Source organism: Mytilus edulis, chromosome 2, assembly GCF_963676685.1.
Source record: "Mytilus edulis chromosome 2, xbMytEdul2.2, whole genome shotgun sequence".
Classification (NCBI taxonomy): Eukaryota; Metazoa; Mollusca; class Bivalvia; order Mytilida; family Mytilidae; genus Mytilus; species Mytilus edulis.
This window is the reverse complement of record NC_092345.1, coordinates 34,414,725-34,427,371: the sequence shown is the minus strand read 5'-3', so window position 1 is coordinate 34,427,371 and position 12,647 is coordinate 34,414,725. Positions and strand designations below refer to the sequence as shown.

The following is a 12,647-nucleotide window of genomic DNA, read 5'->3' as shown; positions in this document are numbered from 1 at the left end:
CATAAATCTTTCCGGGGATTTTTTTTAACTATACAAGCCACATTTAAGTTATTACACGTGTTTCTTTAACCATTACCAAGAGTCGATGACTATTGCCGTGACATGTGAGTTATATTTGGAATTTCCTCTATTTAAAAGATGTATAAAACAATTCCATATCTGTTTTTATATTTATTGAGACAAAGTGGTTAAATGCCAAATCTAAATTAATTATATGTTGTGTCGAGGCCTGAAGGATAATACATGATTAGCATATGTATAACCACATACTACTATACTCTTCACGTATTCCTCACATTGCAGTTGTAACTACTACCGTACAAGAGCAGGACTGTGTTTTTTCAGTTTTTTTTCACGATGAAATTAACTGATATAGACCAGGGATATTCTTGGGTAATACTGTTTTGTAAGTAAAATGAGTTATTGTAATTAGTATAAAAGGATAAACAAGACTTTCACAATGTTTTTCTTGGGGTAACACTCTGCTCTATCATACTTTCAGTCATGTGTTATTTAATTTATTATTGAAGGATCATACAGATTATAAATTTTTATTTGGCAGTCTTCTATTGGATATAAACATGGAAGGATAACATTTAAAAAGTGTTAACCACTAAGCCTTATATTCCAGTAGTTCTATAGTACGTTATCCTCTTATTTAGATTCAATTTTAACATATAATAATATTTTCACGGACATTATTACCCAACTGTTAAGCGATTATCATATTAAGGTCCTCGTACTGATCGTTTGAGTTGGGCCAATTGCAAATGACTGTTACGGCATGTTTTTCATGCAGCAATTTTGCGACTGTCCCAAGTAATGAACATCTCGCTTGGTGTAGACTTGTTTGTGTTTTTTTTCTAATTTGTATGTTTCGGATTTTTAATTGGCGTCCATTTCTCTTATCAAACTTATATCCATTATTTATCTTAGAAACAAATGAAGCCTCCTTATGGGTAAGAGATTTTTCGCAGCGTTGAAGACCCATTGGTCTTTGATCGGGTTATTGTTGTCTTCTTGACACATTCCACGTTTCCGTTTTCTTTTCTATTAAAATAATATTTATGTTATTTAGGAGCTGAAAATATTATTAACCGATTATTGAGATTACTATACAGAATTGGATTTATAATTCGTCTCAAATTTAGCCAAACAGTGCAAGATCTTTAAATTTTGGTTAGCAATTTTTGTTCATTTCTCAGCGGTATTCCAACACTTGCCTGTGTGACATCGTGGCAACACTGCCTGAACCGTGCCATAAACAACTCGACCCGCTAGGCTTTAAACAAAATCGTTCGCTTTTCGAGTTATGCCTTTCTTCATCGGCTTTATCTCGGATTGTAACACAGTACATGATGTATAAGTAAATGATATACCTTTCAGATCACCTATTATGTCTATGTATATCTATATATGTATGTATTCATATCCATTTATTTTTATTGTTCATAATTGTTTATGTCACAAAAATTATGTAAGACTTTATAACCTTTAAGAATTAGTATAATTATTAATGCAAATTATGATTTATGTTGGTGTCAGTTTATGAAGATCTAAAAAGTAAGGAGGAAAAAGAGTTCGCTTAAATATCAATGAATTGATATCCTTAGAATGGTGTTACTTTGTTTATACTGCAAGTTTTAAACCTTTCTCAGTACTTAGTCTATCATAGAATGTTCTTAAAAATCTATATGTTGCTGCCAGATGAATTTCTGCTTTGTTTTGTAAATTAGTTATGATATCTGTCATCGTCTTCGGTTTTAGTTTGTTATCCCGATTTTGTTTTTTGTCCATGGATTTATGAGTTTTGAACAGCGGTATACTACTGTTGCCTTTATTTAGGGTACACATTAGTCAAAATGCTGTATTACGTACGCACAAAATACCAAAGTACTATGAAACATAGAAATAAAGGTGACCTTGTAACGATGAAGCTGTAAACATATTTTTTTGACTTTTTTCACTTCGAACACGGTGATACTTTAAGAGAGGGACGAAAGATACCAAAGGGACAGTCAAACTCATAAATCTAAAACAAACTGACAACTCCATGGCTAAAAATGAAAAAGACAAACAGAAACTTTAGTTGATACATAAGATAAGCGAAATTGGAGACCCAGTGATTATGTTATATCAAGGAGGTTATATTCGTATCGTCTAGCAGCTATATGTCAATATATGAAATGTTAATGGATTTGATAATTTTAAGACAACTTCAAAACAAATATTAACACAAATTTTAAATTCTACGCAATGATATACTTAATTTAAAGGATTCATGCAACACTATTTAAAAAAATAAAAGAGATAAATGACCCCCCCCCCCATTTTTGGTTCAAGTTTTACGTCCGGTAGTTGTACGCACCATGATCTTATAAAAATCTGAGATATGACCCATCTATTGTTAACCTTTAACGTTTGTAGTATTTACGTGACATTCATATATTTCCATTTCTAGTAGTGAAACTATTGTATCATTCATTAGTTACAAAATATTTTCATAAACTATTAGTAATAAACCACCTACAACATGCAACTAATCATCAAAAACAAAACAAGGACACACAATTCAAGGTGACTACATAACAATCATAATTTTGACATGAAATGAGTAGTATCCTTACCAAAAGGTCACAAAGGAGAACAAGATAACGATTGTTATTTATTTTCTTAAACATTCCCCTTTCCAGTCCTAATTTGATATTTAAGGACTGACTTATATCGTTTTAAGTATGACAATGTCTTATTTTATTTCAATGAAGGTTAATGGAGGATAGGTCATTAACTTCCAATATCTCTTTTGTTTATTGAATACTGCTGCATTTTAGATCATTTATCATAGTTATCAATGAATTATTTTTTTGGCGAAGCCTTTTATGAATATTCAGGATTGTGGAAATATTTATTTTGAGGTGGAGAGGAGTTTTTGCGGATTTACAATTCATCTCCATCTGCTGCTCCGTATGCTTATTTTTTATGTCCCTGTGCAAATATTAACACAGTTTCCAGCAGTTTGTGTTGCAGAATATTCATTTCCATCCTGTATTATTCAATTTTTTTTCATTTTCAGCTCTTACCAGGCCTAGATATTCATTCCCAACCCCAACCCCAGAAAAAAAATGGCATTTCCCTTAAGAGTGGTTAACCTTTATCATCAAACGATTAGTGCGCCTTAAAAATATTGTCATTCGTCATGCCGTATTAATGAGCTATCATAAGCGTCAAACGCAGTACCTTCTATCTTTTACCTTTAAATGAAAAGTGAAGTATTTTTTTCCCAGCCCCAACTATGTAATAGTATTCAATATATTTACTATCTATCCATGTGCAAATCTAGGATTTTGAAAAAGGAGAGTGGGTGCTATCAAGCCAATGTTTTGAAACATGTAAAAAGTCTATTCAGTTTATCATATATGTTACTCTACAATTTCTAGAAATCATAAGCGTTCCAATAAAATTTGATGTTACAACATAAACGCCTGTTTGACTACAACAAGAAAAGATGCTTGTACACAGGCAAAATTTGCTTACGTGAATTTCACATGAATTTGACATGAAATTCACATGAAAAATTTCACGTGAAAATTTGTATGTGAATTTCACGTAAATTGAGATTCCCGTGATTTTCATGTGAAAATTTTCACATTAATTTTACATGAATTTTTCAACAAAATTGGTATTTATCTTGATTTTACTTGAATTTGAAAATTAAGATGTTGTTTGAATTACTTTATTTCAAAAATTCATGTGATTATCACGTGAACAAAACTCATGTGATTTTCATGTGAATTTCACATAAAATTCATGTGAAACTCACATGCACAAATTTCACGTGAGTTCACGTATAAGCTCGTTTGAGGTGAAATTCACGTGAATTTTACGTGAGATTCACATGAATTTAAATTCACGTGAAATTGATGTGAATGAAATTTGCTTGTGTTATATGTCGTCAATTGTACGAATTGTACCACAAGTTCTCATGTCAAGTGTCTAACATTCTCAAAATAAGGACTATCAAAATGTTAACAATCATGATATGATTTGCTTGAGATAATAAACATTTTCAATAATTTGTAGGGTAGTTCATTTGTCTTCTGTTAGGTATTTAATGACTGCATTTATAAGATAATTTCGTTTTTCATCTTATATATTTCTTTCGTCATATATCTTTAAAACGCATGTTAAAATGTTCTGCTTTTTCTCAAAGCTGAGGTAAAAAAAAAGCAATAATGTTGTTCCCTAAGTATTCAAGAACATAAGTATGCGATAAATTAAACCTGGTAAAGTATGTCTGGACAGACACTAACTGCTAGTATAAAAAGTCCATTGCATGTTACATAAATTACTTTTAATTACCCAAACAGACATAAGCATAATAACCATCTGAGGTCAGCTTTTGTGTTATTTAGTTGGAACCTTTCTAAAATGTAAATTTATCATTTGAAATTTAAACAAATGATACGTTATATTAAATCATGTCAGTGCCACATAACTGCCTTTTGAAATACTTACACCCTCGGGCATAGCAGTCCACCAGTAGAGATATCGGTCAAGTGAGTATGTTGAAGGCCGTACGGTGACCTATAGGTGTTAACTTCTCCGTTATATGGAGGGATGTCATTGACAATCATACCACATCTTCTAATTGTTATAGCTCTTTTATTTGAAACTTTTGTATCAAATTAATAGATAGCAGTAATGTCATAAAAACGCAAAATATTGTAATTTTCCCCTTAACGTTTTCTATGACAGTGTAAAACCAAATAATCCTATTCAAATTCAATGTAATCTATTAACCGATCAAATCAATTTTGTTGTCATTAGATATTTACAGTAGGTATGTGGTAAAACAAATTTAAACAAACAATAAACAGCAAAATAAAAACAAACAAAAAATACAAAGAAGATAAGAAATAGATTTTTTTTTACAATATTCAATAACCATTTCACTATGTGATCCCTACCCTCCGTCTTGATCTTAGTTCTAATTACCTTTTAAAGAGTCAACAATTCTGATGATCTGTATAAAGGAAGCGGGGTTTAACATATACAATAGTGTCTGGTCATCAAGGAAATGAATGAAATGTACATAATCTTATTATATATCATTACATGAATTTTGTCTGGTAACCTGTTTTCCTTACAATTCAGAATAAAATGAGATTCCTCTTCGATAACTGCTGGTTTTGCACAGTCTTTGTGCTCGAGGAACTTACATGTTACGACTATTTTCTTTTCCATTAACATGGAATCTTATGCAAAATTTTGTAAAAAAAAATATTTTTAAAAGAAAAATCATTAAATAGGCATTATAGGTACAAATTTGCTTCACGTGAAGATTTTAATATTCAAACTTGAAATATTTGCTACTTCCGTCAATTTTTTTTCTTCTAATTTATTTTATATAAAAATCCAAGTAATCTTTCAAATTGATTTAAAAAATGCATCAGGGGATTTTGCAGAACAAAACAAAACAAATAAACAAAACATCTGATTGGAAGGTCCTGTAGTAGAATGATTATGGGGTGGAAATGATACCTGCCAGTGGAAACTGAGGGTATGTTGTTGGATAAGGACACATATTTTGCCTTGTAACATGCCGAAATAGAACCCATCAAATAGGAGTTTCAAAAAAGTTTGACTCTTTTCTTTACGAGGCGTCGAGTTGTACGTCACAATTACTACCCGACACGACTGCGTATTTGTTCCTTCCTACAACAATGATCAACACCCTTATCGTAATATTGGCAACGAAAGTCCATGACATGACGAAGTATGAAATTTTAAAACGAGAAAACCAACCCAATGATGACATCAATTAAACGAAAAACAAATCTTTGCAACAACACAACATTTGAAAAAACTGAAGAAAAAAAAAATTGAAATGGCCTGACGTAACAGATTGATACGAAGCACAACAGACTAACATAAAAAGACCCTGAGTATCGATCTTAGAGTACTCGCAGCTACTAAAGTTTGTTCAAAGTGGATTAAAGCTTATAAATTCATCATGTTCTGAAAGACTTAGTTCAAGTTAAAGTTCATGTCACACATACAAATCAACTTGAATCACAATTAACTTATTAGTCAGTGAGTTCTTTGAACAGATTTTAACATTCTAAACTTATCATGTGTCGCCTGGAGCGATAATAAACAAAACATATCGGTATTATTAATTGGAGATTTCACAAAAACCCAATCATAATTAGAATATACACCTGAAATTAACCACCTGTATAGACATGTAATTATGGGTTTTCCATCTAACATTCTTGTCATCGATGACTGGCAATTTTAAACAGGGTCTGATATGGGGGTGGGCGGTGTCCGTCATATTTTTTTCAAACTTTTATGGTATATGTCTATTTGTTTTTATTGTTTGACTTATTGTTCTTCTATTTATTATAGTTAAGCACCCCAGTATTCTCTAATCTATTTTACCATTTAGTCTGCATTCATGTCCATTATTCTCTTTTTTGTAAACCGCACCCAGACCATTTTTTATAACATTAAATTAAATCAGGCAGTTTGTTATCTCTTATTCATGTTTTCCAAAAGTGCTATCCCTGGCCCTTTATATATTACTATGCATTATTGATTTTACTATATCATGTATATCTTGAAGCGTGTACAGGTATGCATCCTTGTCATTTTGGTTCGTGGTGGATAATTGTCCCTTTGGTAATCATACAACACCTCCATATGTTTATATGTAACGAAAGCTATGTACAAGTGTAAATCTATTTTCTAATATCAATATATTCTTTTAATGTTGTTTATAAAACATATGTTAACAATTTCTATGACACTGGGAAATTGTTTAACCAAAGATTGTTTTTTTGTTCTAATATCATAAACATAAAATATTCAACTACAAAATGTTTTAATAGCGGTTCACTGTAGATTGCATTGTATGCTAAAACGTCTGAATATTTTATGAAAAATAAAAGTACGAATTAAATGATATATGTCTTTTGTAAGCATTTTCATGTCATGAACATAATTTGCTTGTTTAACACTAAATATTAATGTATATTTAACTATGAATCAACGAAAATAGAACAAATGTAAGAAGTTATTAACGCCTGCTTACAAAGTTGAATGTATTTAAAAAAAAAAAAAAAAAGCCAACACATCTGTTTAAATTTTTCACAGACAACATCATTAACGCCTGCTTAAAAAGTTGAATTTATTACATAAACAAAAATCACATCTGTCTAAATTTTCAACAGACCACATAATCACGCTATAAACGGTTAGCTGACAAACATTTTGACAAAGTGTTATTTCATTTTCTCATTTAATATTTAGAAATATTACGGTAAATGATAAAACATTGCTATACATGCTTTCATACAAAATTAATATGTTTTGTTTCTCTAATTACTATATTAAGTAAATGTCTGCAATCTACCACATAATTAATTTGATCAATCAATAAATGATTGCCATTTTGACTAGAATTGCTTAAATTTGTGCTGAATAACGAATTACATAAAAGTTATATGTGGTTTGTCGTAAAGTTTTAGAAATTTTGTCTCGATTCCGAGGGAGCGAAGCATAGTTTGATTCATACATTTTGTATTGAAGGACAACAGCAAGAAACCGATTCAAAAAACATTTGATTTTAATGTAACAAACTATTAACTGACAACCTTGCCCGTAGCTTTGTCTAACTTCTTTTGTCACATTTGGTTTTGAGATCAATATCAATTCATTTTGAAAATGCGTTTTGGACAAAAACTTTGTTGGATAAAGAATACAGATTGGCTTAATCCTAAAAATATATTTATAATATAATTCAGTAATTCCAAATAAAACCTTCGGTTTGTTGCACTTAATGCTTTTCTTGATTTATACGGAAACTATGTTATAAATTATTTTTCAGTCTTAAAATCAAATAAATGTCTAATCTGTACTATTCAAAAAGTCCTCTATTTGATTTAAAACATGTTGTGTTGTCTGTTTTTATACGTGTACATGGAATTCATTAAATATGTTATTTTCTTACCATTAAATTCATTTAGATATATGTCTTTTTTTGTATAAAAGTTTGAAAAAAACAATATCTCTCAATTACACAGAGAATTGTGTCTTTGGTAACAATGTTTGACGTTTATAGATTTTGCACTATTATTTTGTCACCTACATTGATATGCGACATTCATATTTGACAAGGTACATGACACAAAAAACAGTTATCGAACTGACATAGTTTGACTTTTGTCAATAGGTGCACATTTGTAAACGGTAAAATAAAACAAGTTTAAGCTAATATAGTATGCATTAGATATGTATATAATATGACTAAGTGCAGTTGGAAGATTTTCAGACCATGTTATAATAATCACATTAGATATATGTTTCATTACAATACGATATGTTGATTGGATAACAAAAATCTGGCGTCATTTTGAAATTGGTATTCATTTCGAAATGAATTTTAACATTCATGATGACACACATTATCACAATAAAGTGCGCTGGTAAATAAATTAAAAAAGACATGATAGTAATCACAATGAAAAAATGTAATTATAAGTATTAAACGCTTCTTTTAGAAATTTCTTAGGGTTGTAAAAGCATTGACCGTGGTCTAATTTTTAGAATGCAGGGCTGCTGCGCTTCATACAAAATGTTCTTCCGTCAACGAGTTTACCAAAAAATGAATTTACAAAAAGAAGTATTAAATTCTTATATGTTGAGTAAGGCTTTATTAACACGTGTGAATGAAAATTACATTAAGAGATAAAGAAGGGAGAATACATTTTAAGATACACGATATACTAGTGCGAAGGGATTTGAACTCTTTTTCTACAAAAGTTTTCTAGCCATGAATATTCTCCATTTGGCAGACTTATCCTGTCTTCCTTCACCCAATTGTTTATTTACGGAATCCCGAATAGTTTTACTTGTCATAAGCAACACGACGGATATAACCAATAGAACGGGCCTGCCAATACTTTTGGGGTACATCAAGAGATTCTCTCTGTTTGGGTTTCGGGCTATTTAATTATGTTGTTTTCTGTTTAATATTTTTATGGACTGTTTTTCATCTGTTCGTGTTTTTGTCGTCGGTCATCATGGTGTTCTAAGTTTTTCGAATTAAAGTTAATATGGCTCCCTTATTATTTTCTCTTTGTCCATTTTTCCCCGACTTAAATTGAATGATGAGATAGGTCATCGTCTTTGTTGTATAGGATACACATGAGACAACATGTTCCTCTTAGTAAAAAAAAGGAAATACAGAAATATAGAACATCGATAATAAACGTGACCTTGTACGATTAAAGCTATAAAACATAAAGTTTCGACGTATTTCACTACTAGAACATTGGTACACTTTGGTGGATACATGGTCCAATGAGTATGTTATATCAAGGATGGTTTATCAATCAAATGGAAATGTATATCTACTAGCAATAACATGTAATTGTTTAAAAGACCTCTGAATTGTTATAAGATATTTGATAATTGTTAGACAAGTTAAAACAAATTATGAATACTTATTTTAATTTCAATGCAATTATACATTTAATTCAAAGGATTTATACAATCATGTTTAAAAAGATAAAAAAGATACATGAATCTTACCCGATTTTTTTATCAGTTTTAACGAACCGAAGTTATACGCAAACTTGAAAATTGCAAAAATCTGTGACTCAACCTACCTATTGCTCACCTGTAATGTTTGTAGTATTACATTCTTGGTTTTTTGTTCTAGTATTGAAACAATTGTTGTGTCTCTGATGTGTCGTAGTTCTCTTATTTTGATACGTTTCCCTCAGTTTTAGTTTGTAACCCGGATTTGTTTTTTCTCTATCCGATTTATGAATGCTGAGCAGCGGTATACTACTGTTGCCTTTATTTATATATCATTTATCAGTTACAAAGTATTTCTTAACACAAAATATGCCATATACAACATGCAAATTATTTTCAAATTCAAAACAAAGACAACAAATTCAAGGTGATTACATTACAATCATAATTTTGACATGAAAAGTTAAATGAGAAGTTTTTACATCAAAGGCACATATAGAAGAATACGAGATTGATTGTTAAATATTTCCGTTAACATTCCCCTTTCCATTCCTAATTTGTTATATTTAAACTTTTCTTAATGATTGACAGCGACCTGTAACAATGAATGACAGGACAATGTATACTTTTTTCAATCATTTACTGATTGCTCAAAAACTTCCATTACCTTTCTTGTATATAAATAAATAATTAATGCTACATATATAGATACATCTTTAAATAATTTTTTATAGTTACAAATGAGTTTATTCATTGGTGAAGGTCTTTCATATATATTCTAGGTGAAAAAGAGAATAAAAGGTATTTTATATTTAGTCTAGTACTGAATTAAACGGTAAAGGGACGACCATTCGATATGCCAAGTTGGTGAAAAGGATAGGAAAAGGGGGAGGGCAGATATTTTTGCAGACTGACGATTTTATTTCATCTATTGCCAAGCATGCTCAATTTTACTTGTGTACTTGTTCTCATCGCTGAGGTGAAAGAAAAGCTGTAACTTTGTTCCTTCAGTATTTAAGCATATATGTAAGCGATAAATTAGTCCTGGTAACTTTTTAGTATAAATGTAAGCGATAAATTAGGCCAAGTTAATTATGTCTGGTCGACACAAATTAGTAGAAGTCCATTGTTACATTATTTACTTTTAATTACCCAACGGGACAAAGAAGTAATAGCCAAAGTCAACCAAAGTCAGCTTTCACTCAAATAGTTGGCCGAAAACTGACTCCTGAGATAATGATAATATTTTTCTCTCGGCAAGGAGTTTTTGGTGAACTTTTATATCAAATTATCAAATTATCAAATTGCAGAAATCTCATAAAAACGCGAAGGTTCTACAGTTTGCATCATACAGCTGTATTGTCTATGAAGGTGTAAAACCAAACATTCTTTATATGTTTATGAGAACAGACTAATATATCAACCGAGTATAAAATATTTTATTCATGCATATTTGAGAAATCGATATGGTTAAAACACGGAGGGATTATACCGGACAAGAGCAAATAAGCAATGAATCTGATAGAAACGTTCTGTCAATTAGAACGATCTGATTAAGGGATGAAAATTTTTCCTGTCATTTAAAATTGTGGGTATGGTAGATAGGGGAGACATTTTATCTTGCAACAAACCACTTTAAACCCATCGAAGAGTTGTTTCGATAATTCTTTAACAACAAGAGAGGGGTGTTCTTTCCTTTACGATAAGTCGAGTTTAACATCGAAAATTTCAACTATACATGATTGCATCTGTATATATCATGCACAGTCAAACAGACGTCATTCTTTAGCGTGGGTTTTACTAAAGGATGCAAAATCCAAGTAACTATTTCTAAATTTGTTATAAGGACTGTCTTAAAAAAAAATTATTCAATTTTAACTAAGGAGATGTAGTATGATTGCCAATGAGACAATACTCTACGGGCTCCAAATGACGGATGATGATGTTAACAACTATAGGTCACGGTACTGCCTTCGACTATGAGCAACATCTATATATATACTGTTATTAGGAAATAACTAAAACGAGAAAAAACGACAATATAGTTATGGCATAAAGTTACCAAATCATCTGCAGGCTCCCGACTTTATGCAGGCAGTAAAGAAACAATCACAATGGTGTAACAACATGAAAGGAACAAGCCTGAAAATCAGTTTGAATGGCTTGACGCAATAAATTAGTACAAACGCAACATACAGTGGCGGATCCAGAAATTTTCATAAGTGGGGGCCCACTCACTGACCTAAGAGGGGGCCCGCTCCAGTCACGCTTCAGTGATTCCCTATATAAGCAACCAAATTTTTTTCCCAAAAAGGGGGGCTCCGCCTCTGACATATGACTAACTATAACTAATTTATAATTCGTGTTCTTTCTGACTTAGCTCAAGTTGAAATTCATATCACTCATAATGTGAACTTGAGTTGCAATTTATTAGACAGAAAATTCTACGAACAAATTTTAATATTGTAAACTTCTCATTGAGTCGCCTGAAGCGATATTAAACAAAGTATAATTGTATAATAATTTGGAGATTTATAGAAAACCAAAAGTACAATATTCATTTTAGATATTTCCACGTATTACTTTAAATTATGTGTCTTTTTTTTTGTGGTCCTGATTAGGGAGTGGTTGTGTTTTCCAAGTCTTTTATACCAATTTTCTCTTTTTTCACTCAGTATTCTCTATTCAATATATTTGATAACCCATGGTTTCTCTATCTATTATTCGTTTTATCCTTAATTTCGATTCTCTATTCAATAAACCGAATCAAGACCCTCTTAACTGGCATTACATTAAATCAGGCAATTTATTTTCACTTTTTAATGTTTTTTTTCCATTGTGTTATCCCTTGACCTTGATATCTGTATAATTGTCCCTGTGGCTATCATTTATATTCTTACAGGTCTATAAAAGTTATTAACAAATTAACTAGTTCCAAATCTCAATATATTTTTTATGTTGTATATAAAATATACGACAACATTTCTATGAAACTGGCCAATTCTTTAACCAAATAGGTATAGGAAGATGTGGTATGAGTGCCAATGAGACAGCTCTCCATCAAAATACCAATTTATTAAAGTAAACATTATAGGTCAAGG

General features: G+C 30.8%; 1 protein-coding gene across 1 annotated transcript in view; it reads left to right on the top strand.

Moving 5' to 3' along the window:
• Positions 1–259: 259 nt before the first annotated feature.
• The window catches only part of LOC139512029 (monocarboxylate transporter 13-like), a 32,304-nt gene continuing 19,916 nt past the window's right edge, over positions 260–12,647 (top strand). Inside the window, exon 1 of the mRNA XM_071299338.1 lies at positions 260–406. Coding sequence (XP_071155439.1) covers positions 358–406 — 49 coding nt within the window. The 5' untranslated portion in view covers positions 260–357. The remainder of the gene's footprint in view (positions 407–12,647) is intronic.